The sequence below is a fragment of the Oncorhynchus clarkii genome, chromosome 7, assembly GCF_045791955.1.
Source record: "Oncorhynchus clarkii lewisi isolate Uvic-CL-2024 chromosome 7, UVic_Ocla_1.0, whole genome shotgun sequence".
Taxonomy (NCBI): domain Eukaryota; kingdom Metazoa; phylum Chordata; class Actinopteri; order Salmoniformes; family Salmonidae; genus Oncorhynchus; species Oncorhynchus clarkii.
This window is the reverse complement of record NC_092153.1, coordinates 52,863,177-52,887,845: the sequence shown is the minus strand read 5'-3', so window position 1 is coordinate 52,887,845 and position 24,669 is coordinate 52,863,177. Positions and strand designations below refer to the sequence as shown.

Below are 24,669 nucleotides of genomic sequence, written 5' to 3'. Positions count from 1 at the left end.
AACCTTATAATTACTGGACTTTTTTTATAATCCTCATAAGAACTCACATTTACTGTTTCTGCAGGATTATTTTCCTGCTGTAGCAAACTGGCTCAAATTAAGATCCTACATCTGCAGGTAATAGTGATAATCTCTGTGTCCTGGGGCAGAGTGATAAATAAAGGATTAAAACGGTTTGCGTGCAAATGAAACTCCCTAGGCATACCATACTGGGAGGGAGTGTACGTTGGCAGGCCTTGCCTTGTAATTAAATTGTTCAGCAGGGGAAAATCATATGAGAATCTCTGGCTAGGTCTGCCCAGAACTGCATTATTTTATCCTTGTTTAGAACCATTTTCCTGCATCAGCCATTTTTTATTTAAGTAATTGCATTGATTGGTGACTCAAATTAAATAATTTATGTATACATTGTTTTTGTAACCTATATTGGATATGAACATGAATACAGAGTGTACTCTAGTTGTGTTACAGCAGCCTGACTAGATAACAGGCATCTGGTCTCACACAAACAGATGTCTAAGGAATGACACAGGCGGGCTAATAGTCTCCTGCTGTCTTTGTCCTTGTAAGGAGACTCCAGGTTGGTTCACAGACTCCAGCTAAAAGGTCAAACTCTTCAACAATCCTTTGGGAGCGGGGTTATGGCAGAAGACAGAATACCTCTCCAATGTGGAATGGTGGAATGTTTATTTGGATGCCTTGGTTTCCAGGGACAGGTCTCATGACTGCTATCACTACACAGAACCTTTCTATAACCTAGAAGTGATGGAACAACTTTGTCACATGACCATTTCCTCTGTTGCTTGGCAGAGTACAGTAATTTGTTTGAGACTCCAGTTATACCACAAATCAATTTGTATTTGTCACCCGCTTTGTAAACAACAAGTGTAGGCTAAGAGTGAAATGCTTACTTATGGGTCATTTTCCATCAATGCACACTGTGTAAAGGAAATGGCCTAGTGCCCATCTGGGAAGTGACATACTACTGTACTTACAGTGCCTTCAGAAAGTATTCACACCCCTTTTCTTTTTTCCACATGTTGTTGTGTTACAGCCTGAGTTTAAAATGGATTACATTTAGATTTATGTCACTGGCCTACACACAATACCGCATAATGTCAAATTGGAATTATGTTAAGACATTTTTACAAATGAATAAAAAATGAAAAGCTGGAATGTCTTGAGTCAATAAGTATTCAACCTCTTTGCTATGGCAAGCCTAAATAAGTCCAGGAATAGAAATGTGCTTAACAGGTCGCAAAATAACTTGCATGGATTCACTCTGTTTAATAATAGTGTTTCACATGATTATTATTATTATATATATTTTTTTGAATATTTTATTTTTGCATTTTCCAATTAAGAACATTCAGAACAAAAGTGAAAAGATATTAGACAACGATAGGACAAAGTGACAGTAACAGACGAGCGTAACAAAAAAAACTAAAAATGTATGTTTACAAACATACAATAAGAAAAATAATAATAACGAGACATTGGATCACCTGCCGTAGGCTACATATTATACATTAAGTGTGAAACATTATGTAAGGATTATATATAGATTCAATCAATGAGATGTGGGGGAGATTCTCCATATAGTCAATAAAAGGTTGCCAAATTCTGTAAAATGTATTTAACTTATTCCTCAAGCAGTAAGTGATTTTCTACAAAGGGATACAACTATCAACTTCCGATAGCCACATTGCAACTGGCAGGGAGGAATCCAATTTCCATTTCAAGGCAATACATTTCTTGGCAATCGCTAGCAATATTTCTGTTAGCTTTATAGTATGGCTTTGCCTAAGATTGGTGTTAGTAAAGTTACCCAGTAGACAGACCTCCGGGTCTAAAGGGAATGCAACCCTGTGAATTGAGGATATGGTATCGCATACCACCTGCCAGAAACCGTGTAGTTTTGAACACTGCCAAGTGGAATGGAGGAATGTTCCTTCATCTGAGCCACATCTAAAACATAGGGAGGAGATATCTGGGTTGAACTTGTGCAGTCTAGATGGGGTGATATAGAGCTGATGGAGGAAATTAAACTGGATCAGTCTGTATCTGGAGTTCAATGTGGATGTAACACCATCCCTGCATAGGTCGTTTAACATGATTTTCGAATGACTACCTCATCTCTGTACCCCACATGTAAAATTATATGTAAGTTCCCTCAGTCAAGTAGTGAATTTCAAACACAGATTCAACCAAAGACCAGGGAGGTTTTCCAATGCTTCGCAAAGAAGGGCACCTATTGGTAGATGTGTTTAAAAAACAAAGCGAAAAGTGAGTCTGAAAGGAGAGTTTACAGTCTAACCAGACACCTAGGTATTTGTAGTTGTCCACATATTCTAAGTTAGAACCGTCCAGAGTAGTGATGCTGGACGGGCGGGCAGCGATCGGTTGAAGAGCATGCATTTAGTTTTACTTGCATTTAAGAGCAGTTGGAGGCCACGGAAGGAGAGTTGTATGGCATTGAAGCTCGTCTGGAGGTTAGTTAACACAGTGTCCAAAGAAGGGCCAGAAGTATACAGAATGGTGTCATCTGCGTAGAGGTGGATCAGAGAATCACCAGCAGCAAGAGCGACATCATTGATGTGTACAGAGAAAAGAGTCGGCCTGAGAATTGAACCCTGTGGCACCCCCATAGAGACTGCCTGAGTTTCGGAAAACAGGCCCTCCGATTTGACACACTAAACTCTGTTTGAGAAGTAGTTGGTGAACCAGGCGAGGCAGTCATTTGAGAAACCAAGGCTGTTGAGTCTGCCGATAAGAATGTGAATGTCCTTAGTAGTGGTTCGACCATAAAGGCCTGATTCATGCAGTCTCCTCTGAACAGTTGATGTTTTGATGTGTCTGCTACTTGAACTCTGTGAAGCATTTATTTGGGCTGCAATTTCTGAGTCTGGTAACTCTAATGAACTTATCCTCTGCAGCAGAGGTAACTCTGGGTCTTCCTTTCCTGTGGCAGTCCTCATGAGAGCCAGTTTCATCATAGCGCTTGATGGTTTTTGCGACTGCACTTGAAGAAACTTTCAAAGTTCTTGTTGTTTTCAAAGTTCTTCATGTCTTAAAGTAATGATGGGCTCCCGTTTCTCTTTGCTTATTTGAGCTGTTCTTGCCATAATTAATAGGAATCAAGGTAACACCCAAGTGCAGACTGTGTGAAGTAACAATGTTTATTGTAACAACAGGGGCAGGCAAATGACAGGTCAAGGCAGGCAGGGGTCGATAATCCAGAGTAGGAGCAAAGGTACAGGACGGCAGGCAGGCTCAGAGACAGGAGGAGTGGTCAGGCAGGCAGGTACCGGGTCAGGACAGGCAAGAGTCAAATACCAGGAGGACGAGAAAAAGAGAGGCTGGGAAAAGACAGGAGCTGACAGGACAAACGCTGGTAAGCTTGACGAACAAGACAAACTGGCAACAGACAAACAGAACACAGGTATAAATACACAGGGGATAATGGGGAAGATGGGCGACACGTGGAGGGGGGTGGAGACAAGCACAAAGACAGGTGAAACAGATCAGGTGGTGACAATAATATGGACTTGATCTTTTACCAAAAAAGGCTATCTTCTGTATACCCTCTACCTTGTCACAACACAACTGATTGGCTCAAAATGCATTAAGAAGATAGGAAATTCCACAAATGAACTTTTAACAAGGCACACCTGTTAATTGTAACCTCATACTCAATGTCAACAAAACAAAGGAGATGATCATGGACTTCAGGAAACAGCAGAGGGAGCACCTCCCTATCCACATCGACAGTAGTGGAGAGTGGAGAGGTAGTAACTTTAGTGGAGAGGGTAGTAACTTTTAAGTTCCTCGGCATACACATCACGGACAAACTGAATTGGTCCACCCACACAGACAACGTGGTGAAGAAGGCGCAGCAGCGCCTCTTCAACCTCAGGAGGCTGAAGAAATTCGGCTTTTCACCAAAAGCACTCACAAACTTCTACAGATGCACAATTGAGAGCATACTGTCGGGCTGTATCACCGCCTGGTACGGCAACTGCTTAGCCCACAACCGTAAGGCTCTCCAGAGGGTAGGGAGGTCTGCACAACGCATCACAGGGGGCAAACTACCTGCCCTCCAGGACACCAACACCACCCGATGTCACAGGAAGGCCATAAAGATTATCAAGGACAACAACCACCTGAGCCACTGCCTGTTCACCCTGCTATCATCCAGAAGGCGAGGTCAGTACAGGTGCATCAAAGCAGGGACAGAGAGACTGAAAAACCATCTCAAGGCCATCAGACTGTTAAACAGCCACCACTAACATTGAGTGGCTGCTGCCAACATACTGACTCAACTCCAGCCACTTTAATATTGGAAAAATGTACGTAAAAAATGTATCACTAGCCACTTTAAACAATGCCACTTAATATAATGTTTACATACCTTACATTACTCCTCATATTTATATACTGTACTCAATACCATCTACTTCATCTTGCCTATGCCGTTCTGTACCATCACTCATTCATATATCTTTATGTGCATATTCTTCATCCCTTTACACTTGTGTGTATAAGGTAGTTGTTGTGAATTGTTTGGTTAGATTACTCGTTGGTTATTATTGCCTTGTCGGAACTAGAAGCACAAGCATTTCGCTACACTCGCATTAACATCTGCTAACCATGTGTATGTGACAAATAAAATTTGATTTGATTTGAAATGCATTCCAGGTGACTACCTCATGAAGCTGGTTGAGAGAATGCCAAGATTGTGCAAAGCTGTCATTAAAGCAAAGGGTGACCACTTGAAAAACCTCAAATATAAAATAGATTTATATATTAAAATATATTATTTGTTCAACACTTTTTTGGTTACTATATGATTCCATATGTGTGATTTCATAGTTTGGTGTCTTCACTATTATTCTACAACATAGAAAATAGTAAAAATAAAGATAAACCGTGGAATGAGTAGGTGTGTCCAAACTTTTGACTGGTACTGTATATAAATGAGAAGTCTGTATTTCATTTTAAATGAATGTGCAAAAGTGTCTATAAACATGTTCTCTCTTGGTCATTATGGGGTATTGTGTGTAGTGTGACAAACCACTTCAAGGTTAGGACAGTTTGTCACAAATTAAGAGGGCACCAAAATCCCCCCAGAATGAGAGTTATTTCGAACAGGACAGTACCTGTGTGTTGGTTTCTCTGTCCTGGTCCACCCAGGCCGTAGGCGAAGTCAAGAATAGCAGGGTTCGGTAAACAAATTGGTTTCTCAGTAGGTCCAGGTCCAAACGCCAAAAAGTAAGTCCAATCAGTTCAGGTCATACACGGTAAATCCAGCCAATATATATATTGTCACTTTCTATATGCTTCACAAATCCCCCAGCCCCTTCCTCTCTCTCTTCCTGGTTTGTCTTGACCCCTTATTTGTGGGTCGGCCCCACTTTCTGGACGTTCCTCTTGCTTCTGGGAGTTGGGGTTTTGGCGGTCGGCCATTTTGTGATCTGTAGTTCTGGTTGGGGTGGCCAGTTTAGTGAGAGGGCAGAGCCCTTTTATTAGTTCTGACCTCACATATCTGCCATTTATCACTCGGCCCCCTTCTTTGCCACACATCTCCCCCCTAGATTCGACCCCTGGGTCGGGCTACCGCAGCAAAATGGGTGTGTATGCGGGATAACCCATCCACATTTCCCATTTCCTTCCCTGCTCTGTGTTTTAAGTCAATGTGAAACAGTTGGAGACTCAAAAACCACTGCATCACCTGAGCGTTCTTCTCTTTAGCCCTATGCATCCAGGTGAGTGGGGCATGGTCACTGATGAGGGTGAAGTGGTGCCCCAGCAGGTAGTATTTCAGTCTTTCTAGAGCCCACTTTACAGCCAGCGACTCTTTCTCAACGACTGAGTAGTTGGCCTCCCATGGTTCCAGCTTCCTGCTTAAAAACAGGATGGGGTGTTCAACCCCTTCTCTCTCTTGGGAGAGCACGGCTCCAAAGCCGACCTCTGAGGCATCCGTCTGAATTACAAACTCTCGTTTATTAGTTCTGACCTCAGATATCTGCCATTTATCACTCGGCCCCCTTCTTTGCCCCACATCTCCCCCCACACGTCTCAGCCATTTTGTGATCTATAGTTCTGGTTGGGGTGGCCATTTTAGTGAGAGCGCAGAGCTCGTTTATTAGTTCTGCCCTCACATATCTGCCCTTTATCACTCAGCCCCCTTCTTTGCCACAGTAGATGTTTGAGATTTGTTGTATTTATTTCATCCATTTTGAATTCAGGCTGTAACACAACAACATGTGGAATAAGTCCAGTGGTATGAATACTCTCTGAAGGCACTGTAGATTGTAAGTGATGCGGAGCACATGCAGATGCTTTGACAGACTGTTTTCCTCTGTCTACAGAGGGTGGATGTGATGTAGTTCTGAACTCCAATGACCTTTGTGTTACTTGGGAAACATCCAGCAGTGCCAGCATTTTATTTGAACCAACGCTTCAATCAAATGTGAGCTGGAGACCACCCAGCCAGGGATACTTCTCTCTAGCTAATAAGACGGTGTCGCCTACATTTAGTGGATTCCGAAAGCAACAAAGGGAGGTTGGTCAGACAGAATGTACTAGTGATGTACTTACTCTATGTTGTTTACTCTACATTCAATGGTGAATTCTAGAAAATTGCTTTTAGATCAAGAGAGGAGATCTGAAAAAAGTATTTAACTCTGTGTGGAATGATCTTTACTTGAGTATTTCTGTCTCTGGTCCTGTTGCTATAGTGAAGGCATAGCCAGACAAAATGTTCATTGGTGTTTTGGTCACATCCCCCACCCCCTGTCTCGCATTGGTGGAGCAAGGCATGAGAGTTAGCTGGGGGAGGGGGGAAATTACCATTATTTTGTTTGATAGCCAATAAAGTCATTTAGTCACGTTTGCTGTCTGACACTGACTTACCTCATACTGATGAATGACTTTATTGTCTATTCCTTCACTTTCCACTCTGTTTAGGGAATCATGCTGTGCCTCGGTATGTCCTCTTTTTCTATCCTTAGACAATGTAGCAGTCAAAGTCTAGTTTGGATATACTGACCAGGCCTGTGCTATAACTGCCTGTTATGTCATGTGAATGTAATAGAGGCTAAAAGTGGCTTATAACCCATTGTGGCACTATTTCTACTTCTACACAAGTCTACTGGCATGCTATGGTAATCAAGAAGATATGACCTGTCAACTGAGAGAATGATTCCCTGCTAACCATAGGCTATGAGTAACGGTTGTGACTCTGAGAGAGTCAGGCAGTTCATATACTCTCACATTTATCATGGTCTCTTCTGACTATTCCTGTAAGGAATAACAATAACTCTGAAGATTTTCTTGAGTAACCATATTCATATTTCTCACTAGTTAAATATTTAAAATGTTTAATACATTCATCTCTTTAGAGTTCATATATACTGACATTAATTTTCAAGTTCTTTCCCAAGCTTTAGCAACAATAGATACAACACATGCTCAGTTATTCCCCTTCTGTGACTAGGTTGGAAGGAATGTTTCTTCCCCTTCTGTGAATAGGATGGAAGGAATGATTCTTCCCCTTCTGTGACTAGGATGGAAGAATGATTCTTCCCCTTCTGTGAATAGGATGGAAGGAATGATTCTTCGCCTTCTGTGACTAGGATGGAAGGAATGATTCTTCCCCTTCTGTGAATAGGATGGAAGGAATGATTCTTCCCCTTCTGTGACTAGGATGGAAGAATGATTCTTCGCCTTCTGTGACTAGGATGGAAGGAATGTTTTTTTCCATTGATGTTAGCCACTGAATTCCATGTAATGATGAGACCCTGGTAGATAGTTGCCTGTTTAAGCTGCTAAGACATGATATCAATTGAGACATGCTGTCAACTTCATGGAATCTCTTTTGTAAACATAAAACAGAGGTCCAATCTGGAGGAACCTCAAGCAATTTGTAGTGAAGACTTAGTGATCATTTGTTTTTCTAGGTGATATACACACAGTATATTGAATGGAACCTCCTGTCCTTTGTTGTATTCAAAGACCCAGTGGGAAGTGTATAGGTCAGTGGTGGGAGACAGAGTTCAGGTTACAGTCAAGGTAAAGGTTAAGGCTGGGACGGGGAGACTCTGACCATATAGTGTCTTTACTAACTGTGACATTCTGTTCACACTGATATACCACAAAGGGCTATATGGCATATTAAACAATACTAAGGCTAGTTGAGAGCTCCATGAGCACGGTTATTCCTAACATTTTTAGAAGCATTAGGCCAGAACGAACATTGACACTGTTTGACGTCTATGTTTGAACATTAGTCTTGGAGATTAGGCTATTTTCTATTTCAAATGTAAGTATAATGTAAGTGCAGGTAACTGACCCTCCATGTGTTCTGTGTTGTAGATGGGAAGAGGAGCTGAACAGACGAGAGCAGCTCGAGTCCTTGGTGGAATCCACTCAGGAGGTGAGTAGACATAAACCATCAATTCACCTTCAACATACAATAAATGTACCTTCACCATAACATAATTTCACCTTCATCTCAAGATCCAATTGTACTTTATTCACTACCGTATAATGCCTTTCAGATGGTTATTGTCATAAAGACAAAGAAAATGGAGGTCCCACAGCTGCTGAAAAAAGATACATCCTTTGAATCAGGGCAATTCCACCGTAACGGAATTGCGCTGAAACTCACTTGTGCTGAGATGTTTCACTGAAAATGTATGCCAAACAAAAACCATTGATTTCAAAGTTTAACAAACCATACAACTCTATGCAAAAGTACAACCTTTAACAATTTACATAGAATATTTTACAAAAACACATTTACTCGAAGAACTGTGCAGATGTAAAGTTTGGTAACCGAATTAAGATTCAACGATGTCTGCAGAATGGTGTGTCAGCTATGACATGACACCTTGAGTTAGAAAACATCTATTTTGGTTATTGAACTACAGCAAGTTAAGTGGATTTACACCCGGTAACAGAATTGCGGTAACAGAATTTCATCATGTGTCCCTGATCTGTACTACACAGAAATAGATAATTATGGAAAAACATGTCATCCTCTTCATGGTGATGTATCCTAAATAGGTACACTAAGATATAAACATGCAATATCCTCCTTTGCATATTTGGGTATTATTCTACACACTGGCAATTATTTTAATGAGCTCTGGACCGGACCAAATCTGAACCAATCATGGTGTATGTTTCACAAGTTTGAACATCAAATTACAGCAAGCACAGTAGACCTCAGGGGCCTCATTTGTCAATGGTTTATGGACACAAAACAATACTCTAAAGCTTGCGTGCTTTAGTTTTCCCGCAAAGGTTGGTATTTATCAATTTTGAACTTGAAGGGAAAGTGCACATATCTCCACTCAAATCTCAATCCATGCGTATGCACAACTTCTACAAGGTGGAGCAACTCTATTGCAAGCAAATAGACATATTGTTTGTTTGGGGGAAATGGGAGGTGTTTGATGCACAGGAATTACAAAAGTTAATAAAAACATTAAAATGGAGGCCTAATGATAAAACACATGCATTTGCTGATGGTAAAGAGATTGCATAGCAGCATGTCGTCTAATACAGTATATTTATTTTGTTTTTATTATATAGGCCTAAATCATAATCATATTGCAGGACATGTCTCTCCTTTGCTGACATAATTGGTTTAAATGATTATGTCTACACAACAAATGTTCATTCACTCATTCAATAGTGAAGCATGCTCTGAAGTAAATAGACCGGTAGCCTTGACAGTAGCCTGCAGTATGTGACAGTATGGGTACGCTCCAGTGTTAATGTGCGATAGGATTAGGAGTGCGAAAATCATAGCCTAGCTGTCACGTTCTGACCTTAGTTCCTTTGTTATGTCTTTGTGTTAGATTGGTCAGGGCGTGAGTTGGGGTAGGTAGTCTATGTTTTTTTTTCTATGTAGTAGTTATGTGTTTGGCCTGGTATGGTTCTTAATCAGAGGCAGGTGTCGTTCGTTGTCTCTGATTGACAATCATACTTAGGTAGTCTGTTCTCCCCATTTTAGTGGTGGGTGATTGTTTTCTGTCTCTGTGTCTTCACCAGACAGAACTGTTTAGTTTTACTTCGTTTTCCTTGTTATTTTGTTTTTTGTGTTCAGTGTTAATAAATCTCAACATGGACACGTACCACACTGCATATTGGTCCGATCCTTCATACTCCTCGTCAGAGGAAGACGAATCCCGTTACACTAGCCTATCTAATTTGAGCCTACACTAAGGCAGGAGATAGAAGCACAATCATGTATTGATAAACAAAATATTGAACAACAATTAGTATTTTACATAGAAGTGTGGGCTGCAGCATTTACTTTAAAATTGTTAGAGAGGACAATCAATCTTTCAGAATGCAGAATGTGTTTGGCATTCACTAGGCTGCATGCATCTACAGAAATGTGATCAAATTTGTCATTGCACTTTCTTTCAGGAACTATCATGGCACAGTTCCAACATCTCCAAATTATACACAAATTAGGTCGTTTTTGTTACCATAAAAGGTGAATGGAGGGCATTTTCTAGGTGGGGTTGTAGTGGTCATTCACGACCGCATAAATATAATATAAGGAGACTGTGTGAATCAAATATAATATAATATAGCTCTGATATATCAAAAACATCATGCATATATGTTGCGCAACAGTTTGATAAATCCAAATAATTTGTGAGCCAATGCAAATCCTAGAATCTCCACTTGAGGCCCCAAATGAGGCCCCAGTAGAGTAGAGTACAGCACAGAATAGTAGAGTAGTGTCAGTGTTTCCCCGATAACTCGTTGCCGCCACTCCCAAAAATGTTATATATACAGTACCAGTCAAAAGTTTGGACATACCTACTCATTCCATGGTTTTTCTTTATTTTTACTAATTTCTATATTGTAGAATAATAGTGAAGACATCAAAACTATGAAATAACACATACAGTTGAAGCCGGAAGTTTACATACACCTTAGCCAAATACATTTAAACTCAGTTGAACAATTCCTGACATTTAATCCAAGTAAAAATTCCCTGTTTTAGGTCATTTAGGATCACCACTTTATTTTAAGAATGTGAACTGTCAGAATAATAGTAGAGAAAATGATTTATTTCAGCTTTTATTTCTTTCATCACATTCAGAAGATTACATACACTCAATTAGTACTTGGTAGCGTTGCCTTTAAATTGTTAAACTTGGGTCAAACGTTTCAGTTAGCCTTCCACCAGCTTCCCTCAATAAATTGGGTGAATTTTGGCCCATTCCTCCTGACAGAGCTGGTGTTTGTTGGCCTCCTTGCTCGCACACGCTTTTTCAGTTCTGCCCACAAATTTTCTATGGGATTGAACTCATTGCTTTATGATGGCCACTCCAATACCTTGACTTTGTTGTCCTTAAGACATTTTGCCATAACATTGGAAGTATGCTTGGGTTCATTGTCCATTTGGAAGACCCATTTGCGACCAAGCTTTAACTTCCTGACTTATGGCTTGAGATGTTGCTTCAATATATCCACATAATTTCCCTTCCTCATGAAGCCATCTATTTTGTGAAGTGCACCAGTCCCTCCTCCAGCAAAGCACCCCCACAACATGATACTGCCACCCCTGTGCTTCAAGGTTGGGATGGTGTTCTTTGGCTTGCAAGCTTCCCCCTTTTTCCTCCAAAAGTAATGATGGTCACAATGGCCAAACAGTTCTATTTTTGTTTAATCAGACCAGAGGACATTTCTCCAAAAAGTATGATCTTTGTCTCCATTTGCAGTTGCAAACCATAGTCTGGCTTTTTTATGGCGGTTTTGGAGCAGTGGCTTCTTCCTTGCTGAGCGGCCTTTCAGGTTATATCGATATAGGACTCGTTTTACTGTTGATATAGATACTTTTGTACCTGTTTCCTCCAGCATCTTCACAAGGTCCTTTGCTGTTGTTCTGGGATTGATTTGCACTTCTCGCACCAAAGTACGTTCATCTCTAGGAGACAGAATGCGTCTTCAATTATTTTTCTGAGGTCTTGGCTGAATATTTTGATGTTCCCATGATGTCAAGCAAAAAGGCACTGAGTTTGAAGGTAGACCTTGAAATACATCCACAGGTACACCTCCAAATGATTCAAATTATGTCAATTAGCCTATCAGAAGCTTCTAAAGCCATGACATCATTTTCTGGAATTTTCCAAGCTGTTTAAAGGCACAGTAAAGTTGGTGTATGTAAACTTCTGACCCACTGGGTTTGTGCTACAGTGAATTATAAGTTAAATAATCTGTCGGTAAACAATTGTCCTCATGAGAGACAGTTTCATCATAGCGCTTGATGGTTTTTGTGACTGCAAGTTCTTGAAATTTTACTTATTGACTGACCATGTCTTAAAGTAATGATGGACTGTCGTTTCTCTTTGCTTATTTGAGCTGTTTTTGCCATAATATGGACTTGGTATTTTACCAAATAGGGCTGTCTTCTGCACATCACCCATACCTTGTCACAACACAACTGATTGGCTCAAATGCATTAAGAAGGAAAGAAATTACACTATGTAATTTTTAACAAGGTACACCTGTTAATTGAAATGCATTCCAGGAGACTACCTCATGAAGCTGGTTGAGAGAATGCCAAGAGTGTGCAAAGCTGTCATCAAATCAAAGGGTGGCTACTTTGAATAATCTCAAATATAACCCTTTTTTGGTTACTACATGATTCCATATGTGTTCTTTAATAGTTTTGATATCTTCACTATTATTCTACAATGTAGAAATTTGTAAAAAAAATTAAAAAAATCTACATTTGCCCACTGACAAAGAAATGATCAGTCTATAATTTTAACGGTAGGTTTATTTGAACAGAATAACAACAACAAAATCCAGAAAAACGCATGTCAAAAATGTTATAAATTGATTTGCATTTTAATGAGGGAAATAAGTATTTGACCCCCTGGCGAAACATGACTTAGTACTTGGTGGCAAAACCCTTGTTGGCAATCACAGAGGTCAGACATTTCTTGTAGTTGTCCACCAGGTTTGCACACATCTCAGGAGGGAATTTGTCCCACTCCTCATTGCAGATCTTCTCCAAGTCATTAAGGTTTTGAGGTTGACGTTTGGCAACTCGAACCTTCAGCTCCCTCCACAGATTTTCTATGGGATTAAGGTCTGGAGACTGGCTAGGCCACTCCAGGACCTTAATGTGCTTCTTCTTGAGCCACTCTTTTATTGTTGACTATGGTGCTAGCTGCCTTAAGATCATTGACAAGATCCTCCCGTGTAGTTCTGGGCTGATTCCTCACCGTTCTCATGATCATTGGAACTCCATGAGGTGAGATCTTGCATGGAGCCCCAGGCCGAGGGAGATTGACAGTTCTTTTGTGTTTCTTCCATTTGCGAATAATCGCACCAACTGTTGTCACCTTCTCACCAAGCTGCTTGGCGATGGTCTTGTAGCCCATTCCAACCTTGTGTAGGTCTACAATCTTGTCCCTGACATCCTTGGAGAGCTCTTTGGTCTTGGCAATATGAGATGGAACGGAGTTCCATGCAATAATGGCTCTATATAATACCGTATGCTTTCTTGAATTTGTTCTGGATTTAAGGACTGTGAAAAGACCCCTGGTGGCATGTCTGGTGGGGTAAGTGTGTGTCTCAGAGCTGTGTGTAAGTTGACTATGCAAATAATTTGGGATTTTCAACACATTAATGTTTCTTGTGAAAGAATAAGGGATGCAGTCAGTCTCTCCTCAACTCTCAGCCAAGATAGACTGGCATGCATAGTATTTATATCATCCCTCTGATTGCAATGAAGAGCAAGACGTGCTGCTCTGTTTTGGGCCAGCTGCAGCTTAACTAGGTCTTTCCTTGCAGCACTGGACCACACAACTGGACAATAATCAAGATTAGACTTAACTATAGCCTGCAGAATTTGCTTTTTGGAGTGTGGTGTCAAAAAAGCAGAGCATCTCTTTATTACGGACAGACCTTCCCCATCTTTACAACCATTGAATCGATATGTTTTGACCTTGACAGTTTACAATGTAAGGTAACGCTAAATAATTTAGTCTCCACAACTTGTTCAACAGCCACACCATACATTACCAGATTCAGATGAGGTTTAGAACTTTTTAGATTTATACAAAATACAATGTTCTTAGTTTTAGAGATGTTCAGGACCAGTTTATTACTGGCCACCCATTCTAAAACAGACTGTGACTCTTTGTTAACTGTTTCAGTGACTTTATTAGCTGTGTTTGCTGATGTGTATACAGTATGGTTGAAACATCAGCATACATAGACACATGCTTTGTTAATGCCAGTAACAGGTCATTGGTAAAAATAGAAAATAGTAGAGGTCCTAGAGAGCTGCCCTGTGGCACACCACACATTACATGTTTGACATTGGAGAAGCTTCCATTAAAGAAAACTCTATGAGTTATATTAAATACACAGCTATATGGCAGAGGTTGAAAAGCCATAACACATACACTACCGGTCAAAAGTTTTAGAACACCTACTCATTCAAGGATTTTTCTGCATTGTATTTTCTACATTGTAGAATAATAGCGAAGACATTAAAACTATGAAATAACACATATGGAATCATGTAGTAACCAAACAATTGTTAAACATATCAAAATATATTTGATATTCTTCAAAGTAGCCACCCTTTTCATTGATGACAGCTTTGCACACACTTGGCATTCTCTCAACCAGCTTCACGAGGTCGTCTCCTGGAATGCATTTCAATTAACAGGTGTGCCTTCTTAAAAGTTAATTTGTGGAATTTCTTTCCTTCTTAATGCATTTAGGCCAATCAGTTGTGTTGTGACAAAGTATTGGGTGTATAAAGAAGATAGCCCTATTTGGTAAAATACCAAGTCCATATTATGGCAAGAACAGCTCAAATAAGCAAAGAGAAACAACAGTCCATTATTACTTTAAGACATGAAGGTCAGTCAATATGGAAAATATCAAGTTTATGAAATATGAAAGTTTCTTCATGTGCAGACGCATAAACCATCAAGTGCTATGATGAAACTGACTCTCATGAGGACCGCCACAGCAAAGGAAGATCCAGAATTACCTCTGCTGCAGAGGAGAAGTTCATTAGAGTTACTAGCCTCTGAAATTGCAGCACAAATAAATGCTTCACAGAGTTCATGTAACATACACTTCTCAACATTAACTGTTCAGGGGAGACTGTGTGAATCAGGCCTTCATGGTCAAATTGTTGCAAATAAATTACTACTAAAGGAATCTAATAATAAGAAAAGACTTGCTTGGGCCAAGAAACATGAGCAATGGACATTAGACCGGTGGAAATTTGCCCTTTGGTCTAAAGTCCAAATTTGAGGTTTTTGTGTCTGTGTCTTTGTGAGACACGGTGTGGGTGAAAGGATGATCTCCGCATGGGTATATCCCACCGTAAAGCATGGAGGAGGAGGTGTGATAGTGTGGGGGTGCTTTGCTGTTGACACTGTCTGTGATTTATTTAGAATTTATGGCCCACTTAACCAACATGGCTACCACAGCATTCTGCAGCGATACGCCATCCCATCTGGTTTGGGCTTAGTGCGACTATAATTTGTTTTTCAATGGGATAATGACCCAACACACCTCCAGGCTGGGTAAGGGCTATTTTACCAAGATGGAAGATGCTGGAGTGCTGCATCAGATGACCTGGCATCCACAATCCCCTGACCTCAACCAAATTGAGATGGTTTGGGATGAGTCGGACAGCAGAGTGAAGGAAAAGCAGCCAACAAGTGCTCAAGACTGTTGGAAAAGCGTTCCAGGTAAAGCTGGTTGAGAGAATGCCAAGAGTGTGCAAAGCTGTCATCAAGGCAAAGGGTGGCTATTTGAAGAATCTCAAATATGACATATATTTTCATATGTTAACATCATTTTGGTTACTACATGATTCCATATGTTATTTTGTAGTTTTGATGTCTTCACTATTATTCTACAATGTAGAAAATAGTAAATAATAAAGAAAAACCCTTGAATGTGTTCTAAAACATTTGACCGGTAGTGTACGTTTAGTCAACAACAGGTTACGGTAAATAATATCAACGACTGCACTGAAATCTAACAGTACAGCTCCGACAATATTTTTATTATCTATTTCTTTAAACCAATCATCAGTAATTTGTGTCAGTGCAATACATGTTGAGTGCCCATCTCTATAAGCATGCTGCACGTCCGTTGTTAATTTGTTTACAGAGAAAGAGCATTGTATTTGGTCATACACCATTTTTTCCAACAGTTTGCTAAGAGCTAACAGCAAGCTTATTCTCTTAGGTAGCAGAATTACTTTGGATTCCCTACAGGCCAAAGGACAAAGACTTTCCTCTAGGCTCATAATAAAGATATGACAGATAAGAGTGGCTATAGAGTCAGCTACCATCCTCAGTAACTTTCCATATAAGTTGTCAATGCCAAGAAGTTTGTCATTATTGATCGTTAACAATAATTTTTCCACCTCTCCCACACTAACTTCACAAAATTCAAACTTGCTGTGCTTTTCTTTCATTATTTGTTTCTTTATGCATGAATAGAATGGCTCACTGTTTGCCCACTTTGCCAATGAAGTAGTCATTCAAATAATTGGCAACATCAAATGGTTTTGTGATGAATAAGCCATCTGATTTGATGAAAGATGGAGTTGAATTTGTCTTTCCACCCATAATTTAATATGTTTTTTTCTATCATTCTTTCTATCATTGATCTTGGCTTCATAAAACAGTTTATTCTTCTTTATGTTGAGTATAGTCACTCAATTTGCAGTAAGTCAGCCAGTCAGATATGCAGCCAGACTTATTAGCCACTCCTTTTGCCCAATCTCTTTCAACCATACAGTTTTTCAATTCCTCATCAATCCATAGAGCCTTAACAGTTATAACAGTCAGTTTCTTAACAGGCAACAAGCAATTTCATAATTACATGATCTGGATTCTCCTCATTAATCACATCAGACCAACAAATATTTGTATCATCATCCACAGAAGAGTCACAGCAAAATCTTTTGTATGATCTCTTATATACCATTTTAGGCCCAGCTGTTGGAACTTTGCCCTTCCTGGATATAGCCACTATATTGTGATCACTGCATCCAATGGGTACGGATACAGGTTTAGAATAAAATTCTACAGTATTAGTAAAAATGTGATCGATACATGTGGATGTTGTTCCTGTAGTGTTTGTAAACACCCTGGTAGGTTGGTTAATCAACTGATCCAGATTACAGGCACTGGTTACAGTGAGAAGCTTCCTCTTGAGTAGACAGCTTGATGAAAACCAGCCAATATTCAGGTTCCCAAGAAAGTAGACCTCTCTGTTTACATCACATACACTATCAAGCATTTCACACATATTATTTGGATACCGACTGTTCTCACTTGGTGGCCTATAACAACACCCCAAAAGAAAAGGCTTTAAATGTGCCAAGTGAACCTGCAACAACAACACTTCAATAACACTCCAGGTCTCGTGGAGATTCTAAACATTCGTCCACAAGCATGTTGTTCCGCCTTGATTGTCCCTCCAGAAAGTCTGATTTAGCTGTCATTGTTATCATGGATTCACACACAGAAATGATGTCCTATCTCAATGACTTACAGATTGCTGTCATCTTGCCGTTCTCCTGTTTCAACTCATCGAGCTGACCCTGGGAGAACTGCAAACTGTTTTTCAGGTGCTGGATCTCTCTGGTCAAGTCACCATTATTTTATTAGTTGAATTCACCAGTATTTGGACAAAGCACTTGAAGCTATTTTCTTAATGTTGTAGCAACTGCTTGTAGAACTATTTTTGTTCATTTAAAAGATCCTTCGCGTGTGATAGAGAGACATCACTGGCACTGTCCTCAACGGTACTTTGGTCTTTGTCATGGTAGCTAGCGACGTAGGTTATGCTGTTATTCCTCACAGTTCCAGACAGGGCGGGTCACGGGGAAGATTGAAAACAACAAACAGCAGGGATCTAGACAGCCACAAACCTGGGACAATCCGCAGTCCCAGACACAATGGCTAACTGCGCCATGGGCTGCCTTCAAGCCTTCAAGAAAACCCAGCTAGCTTGATAATGCCAAAAGGCTCCTCAGATCCATCCTTGTTCGACAGGATCACTGGACAGAGACCAGCAGTCCCAACAACTGTTGCCAACTGCGTCACGGGATCCAAACAAAAAAGTTAGCTAGCTACTTCCCATACACTTTCAAAACAACAAACATTTCAAAACAACAAATCCGAGCTCTTCCTCCTTCCGCGTTCAAAAGGAAGTGACGTATTACAACCTGACAAGGTAGGGGTGGTGTATCAATTAATCAGTAGAGTTCAGTACAGTACAGTAGAGTACAGTAGATTACAGTAGAGTACAGTAGGATATAGTACAGTACAGTAAAGTAGAGTAGACTATAGTTCAGAACAGTACAGTAAAGTTCAGTACAGTAGAGTTCAGTAATGTACAATACAGTAGAGTACAGTAAAGTACAGTATAGTTCAGTATAGAGTGGCCAGACGGAAACCACTCCCCAGTAAAAGACACATGACAGCCTGCCTTTTGGAGTTTTGCCAAAAGGCAAAGATTCTCTGGTCTGATGAAACCAAGATTGAACTCTTTGGCCTGAATGCCAAGCGTCACGTCTGGAGGAAACCTGACACCAACCCTACAGTGAAGCACGGTGGTGGCAAAATCGAATCCATTTTATAATAACGCTGTAATGTAACAAAATGTGGAAAAAGTCAAGGGGTCTGAATACTTTCCGAATGCACTATATTTCTAATAAGGGGTCTTTGCTTATTCAACATTTTTAGGATAGAAAATTTGTGCGGGAAAAAACAATGCTTAATATCAAAAATAATATAGACTCTTATCTTTCATATGACACCCAATTTGATATGCTCCTATGAGCTTCACATGTTGGTGCTCATGGATCCTTTTACGTGGAAATGACCATTACTTATTGTACCTGCCCCCATCCTTCATTTCTTATGGTCTGTTCATATCCATAATGTCTTGAGCGGGTGTGTGTCAACAGAATTTGGCCCGAGATCAGGTAGTAGGGCTGGGAATGTCTAGGGACCGCACGATACGATATTATGTGATTCTTATGATTTTCACTATTCTATATGTATTTCGATTTGATACTGTGATGCTGTCTAAATTAATATCTTGATATGTAACTGTATAGATTTTTTCCCCCCATCACTATCTGGTAGATGTATGTCAGAAAACCTACATAGACCCTGGTGACCTGGATGGCCCCCATAGCAAACCTGAAAATATGTGTTTCACCACTATGCCCCGTGCCTCATCGTTACACCAGTTTGCAGTATTATGGCCCAAGGCAGGCACCATGCTTCCTATGCAACACCAAAAGCCTCAGCAGGTGCTCATACAGTAGCAATCCTCCCCCTCTCTGCACCACCGTCAACAAACAAATCGATCAATGGCAGCGTATGTGTTTGTGTTGGATTATGGGTCAGCAGAACGCTGGAAGAGAGCAGACTTCCCTAGGGTGCTCTAACCTCTCTGAGGTGACACAGGTAGATATTGTTTAGCATGGAAGTGAAACAGGAGGTCTGCATTATAATAGTCATTTGACAAATAATATCAGCTGATTATGTAGTGCGATTTACTCTGTATGTGGTCCCCCTGGGCATCTACTGTAATGTCCATAATCCATCTTTACTACTTATCCCACTGCATACTTGTACAAGTATAGATTGGGGCCATATTCAATAACATGCTTTCTCTAATATGGTAAATAAGAAAGTGTGTTGGTATTTTGCTGCATGTCTTTGAGTGTATGTGGTTGGGGCATGTGTTTGAATTGTGGATATCTGTGCATGTGTGTGTGGTGTGTGTTCAGAGTGCCCAGGAGTCAGAGAAGATCCAGGATGAACTGAATGAGAAGGTGGATAGGCTGAAGGCTGAGCTGGTGGTCTTTAAGAGCCTTATGAGCGATGTGAGTATAGTATATACACCCTCACACTCCATAGCACACTCACTCTTTCCATGACATAGACTGACCAGGTGAATCTAGGTGAAAGCTTGATCCCTTGTTGATGTCACTTAAAATCCACTTCAATCAGTGTAGATGTAGAGAATAATAATGGCGCTGAAGGAGATGGCTGCCGTTTTACGATCCCGTAACCAATTGTGCTATTGTGTGTGTTTTTTCGCGTTATTTGATACTTATTTTGCACATAATGTTTCTACCACCGTGTCTTATGACCGGAAAAGAGCTTATTGATATCAGGGCAGCGATTACTCACCCCGTACTGGAGGAATTCTTCTTCTTCAATGAGTCGGACGGGGAGGATTTATTCCAGACACCCGACAAGGCCCTCATCCTCGTCACTCGCAGGAGGAAAAGACAGACACATTGTGGATCCGTGAGGGTAATCTACCTTTAGCATCGGTCCAATTAGCCAATTTACAATCAATCGGTAATAAAATAGACAAACTACGAGCACGTTATGTTTCACCGAGTCGTAGCTGAACAATGACATGATTAACAGACAGCTGGCGGGTTTTAAGCTTTTTCGGCAGGATAGAACAGCGGCCTCTGGTAAGACAAGGGGTGGCGGCCTATGCATATTTGTAAACAACAGCTGGTGTACGAAATCTAAGGAAGTCTCAAGGTTTTGCTCACCTGAGGTAGGTATCTCATGATAAGCTGTAGACCACACTATCAACCTAGAGAGTTTTCATTTGTATTTTTTGTAGCTGTCAACATACCACCACCGACCAATGCTGGCACTAAAACCACACTCAAAGAGCTGTACAGTATATGGCCATAAGCAAACAGGAAAATGCTCATCCAGAGGCTGCGCTCCTAGTGGCCGGGGACTTTAATGCAGGGAAACTAAAATCAGTTTTACCTAATTTCTATCAGCATGTTAAATATGCAACCAGAGGGAAAAAACTCTAGACCACCTTTACTCCACACACAGAGACACGTACAAAGCTCTCCCTCGCCATCCATTTGTAAATCTGACCATAATTCTATCCTCCAGATTCCTGCTTACAAGCTAAATCTAAAGCAGGAAGCAGCAGTGACTCGGTCAATAAGAAAGTGGTCAGATGAAGCAGATGCTAAGCTACAGGACTGTTTTGCTAGCACAGATCGGAATATGTTCCAGGATTCTTCCGATGGCATTGAGGAGTACACCTCATCAGTCCCTGGCTTCATCAGTAAGTGCATCCATGACTTCGTCCCCACAGTGGCCGTACGTACATATCCCAACCAGAATCCATGGATTACAGGCAACATTCGCACTGAGCTAAAGGGTAGAGCTGCCGCTTTCAAGGAGCGGGACTCTAACCCGGAAGCTTTTAATAAATCCTTCTATGCACTCTGACGAACCATCAAACAGGCAAAGCGTCAATACAGGACTAAGATTGAACCATGCTACACCGGCTCTGACGCTCGTCGGATGTGGCAGGGCTTGCAAACTATTACAAACTACAAAGGGAAGCACAGCCACAAGCTGCCCAGTGACACGAACCTACCAGACGAGCTAAATTACTTCTATGCTCGCATCGAGGCAAGTAACACTGAAAAATGCATGAGAGCACCAGCTGTTCCGGATGACTGTGTGATCACGCTCTCTGTAGCCGATGTGAGTAAGACCTTTAAACAGGTCAACATTCAGCAGTGATCAAATTCATTTTGGAGTTTCCTTTGGACCTTCACAGAAATGTTGCATGATGTGTTATTGACCCAGACTGACTGGATGTGGATTTCTGCCGGGTCTGCAATTTAACAAGTGTATTCAATTGACTTTAATACTGCTGCATATCCTGGGCTGGCTCTAGCCATTTGGGGGCCCTAAGTGAGATTTGGTTGGGGGGCACACAATTCTCCAGATTTTGCCATGGGACGAAGAGACGAAGAGACATCATAAGCAATTTTATAACAAATGTCATGCAATTCGACAAATTTTGCCACAAGTTTTGCAGTTTTATAACACATTTCATACAGTTCTACTCATTTTGCAGTGGGGCAGAGAGACATTTCAGCAGTTTTAAAGCTAATTTCCTGCAATTCTACACATTTGGCCATGACTTATGCCATGATAATGATATCTGAGTGAGAGTGACTAACAAAATCAATTGGGGCCCCCAGGAGGTCAGGGCCCCTCGGCATGTGCCCTATGTGCCCTGTCAGTATTTGGCCATGATTACTACAAGTTTAGATAACTGGTTAGACTAATTTACCAATCTAAAAATTTTCGCTGACATGGCTAATATAGTGACTGTCAGTGACTGACAAAACAAGAGATAAACTACTGATGCACAACCAAAATTTGAACATGCACCGTGTGTATTCTACTATTCTAACTCGACTAAGGGCGCTAAGCGACTGCTTATGTTGCTTATGGCTGGAGCCGGCCCTGCGCATATTGCCAATCACAGATAGCCAGTCATGGATGAACTCAGCATGTGACTTATGTTATTCTTATCTGTCAGATAGCTTTAAAAAGCGTTTAGAGATTTGTTGAATAGTAAGGAGAGGTTTTGGTGGGGTGATTCTCTGCTTCACAGACAGCAACACCGACCCCTCTCCTTCCTCTCCAGAAAATGTCCGACATGGACACTAAGATCCAGGAGAAAGCCACGCTGGTGGACATGGACATCTGCCGGCGCATTGACATCACCACCAAACTGTGTGACGTGGCTCAGCAGTGCAACTCAGAGGACATGTTAAAGATGTTCAACGTGAGCCCGGCCAGGTCGCTCCCAGAGAGGGTGTGTATCTATCTGTATGTTAGGCCTCAGTCTGAAACAGCTAACTACCGGTATACTGCTGCTACACTCTCTTCTACATAGGCAGACACACACCACTAACACAATACTCATTGACCCCTCCTCCTCCATACACACACAAACACAGTCATTGCTCAGCAGTGAACTGCTGAGGCTGTGACTCTCTGCACTGCACACAAGGTTATCACATTGTGCAGACAGTGCTGGCTAAAGCCCAACTATGAATCCAGACAGAAACAGACCAGAGGCTTTTTAGGTGGTGCATTGTACTGCTTAAATTACTAATGTCGGATTAGACAAACTGCCTCAAATTCTGCATTGATGCCGCCAGTAAGTAATCTGTGTGTGTGTGTGTGCGTGTGTGCGCGTGTGTGTGTTCCAGGGTGCCATGGCGTGCTGCAGGAAGAAGGAGTGCAAGCCTGTGTCTGACGAGGACAGCTCTGAGATGGATGCAGACCCCAGCACAAGTACCTCAGAGGAGGAGGTCCCGCTCAACGTTACTGACGAAATGAAACGCATGCTCAACCAGCTGTGAGTCAGCCTACACACACACACACACACACACAAACACACACACACACACACACACACACACACACACACGGTGCATTGTGTTGTACTTTGCTGTACTTTGCTCCCATCTAGTGTTAATTCAGAGTCCTGCATTAATTATTTTTTCAGTAGTTATTTTCATGTGCTACAATTAGGGCCACCAAATGATAGATGAGAACATTATATCAAATAATATGTATTCATTGTGTATATTAATTCCTCAGTGTAATATTGGATATTGGTTATAAGTCTAATTTCTATTATACTAAATCTATCACTGTCTCAAGCATGTTGTCTGTATTCCTGCATGCATTCTCTAGGTATCTTTCTTCCTCCTCTGTGTTTGGACCTCTTGTAAGGTGGTGCCTGTTGTGTTTGTCCTCTCTTCCTTCCTCTCTCTCTCGCTCTTCCTTCCTCTCGCTGTCTCTGTCCCCCATAGAAATTGTTCAGATGATAATTTTGTTGCCAGGAGGGAGACGTTTGACATTGATGATGACTGTGACAGCCTGACGTGGGAAGAGAATGACGAGACCCTGTTGCTATGGGAGGACTTCAACAACTACAACATACAACCCGGTGCCATCACCGCGGCAAACTGCACAGTCACCAGCGCAGCCAACAGCAACACAGAGGAGCCTGTGAGTCGGAATAGACACCATACAGTAAATGTCAAGGATACATATGTAGAGGATAATGCATAAACATTTCAATTACCACTACCTACTGATAAACTAATGGACAAGGGTACAGGAGGGCATTGAGGAGTTGTTCACCTCCCAAACTTCCCATCCATTCATATTCAGCAAAGGGAAATGTTTGCGGTAAAATAACTTATTTTCATTTTGAAATCCTGCCCATTGTTCTGCTCTCAGTTGAGAAATGCAACATCCTAACAGAATGTATTAGCTAATCTTCTTTGCTTCCTCGCAGGTCTCTCAGGATGGAAGCCTGGGCAGCCTCATAGATGAGACAGAATCACTATTCAAGACCAGAGAGCAGGAGTACCAGGAGACCATTGGCGCAATTGAGGTAAACAGGCAGTGTCTGTGGGTGTGTGCATGCGTGCCTGCCTGCCTACGAGCCTGTGTGTGTATATGTGTGTATGAGAGAGACAATGTGACAGAAAGAGAGGTAGGGGCCTACAGTAACAAAAATATAGGGAGATTGAAATCCCCTGAGATTTATCTACCGCTTAGAGATTGTCCCTGGGAATTTTGTCCTCTCATTGTATCTAATAGAAACACCTGTCAAGTGAGGGCGACTGCCTTTCATTTGTTGGTTGTTTTGTCCCTCTCTCTGTTTGGTTTTGTTTTGTGACTCGGTTGACGATTCGGCCAGAGTGATTCAGTTCCTGGCAGGGCTGGCACCTGTCCC

At 41.2% G+C, this 24,669-nt stretch overlaps 1 protein-coding gene across 1 annotated transcript in view; it reads left to right on the top strand.

Moving 5' to 3' along the window:
* The window catches only part of LOC139413456 (intermediate filament family orphan 2-like), a 76,138-nt gene that overhangs the window by 46,764 nt on the left and 4,705 nt on the right, over positions 1-24,669 (top strand). Inside the window, exons 2-7 of the mRNA XM_071160877.1 lie at positions 8,377-8,437; positions 19,841-19,936; positions 22,522-22,725; positions 23,126-23,274; positions 23,765-23,933; positions 24,226-24,324. Coding sequence (XP_071016978.1) covers positions 8,377-8,437; positions 19,841-19,936; positions 22,522-22,725; positions 23,126-23,274; positions 23,765-23,933; positions 24,226-24,324 — 778 coding nt within the window. The remainder of the gene's footprint in view (positions 1-8,376; positions 8,438-19,840; positions 19,937-22,521; positions 22,726-23,125; positions 23,275-23,764; positions 23,934-24,225; positions 24,325-24,669) is intronic.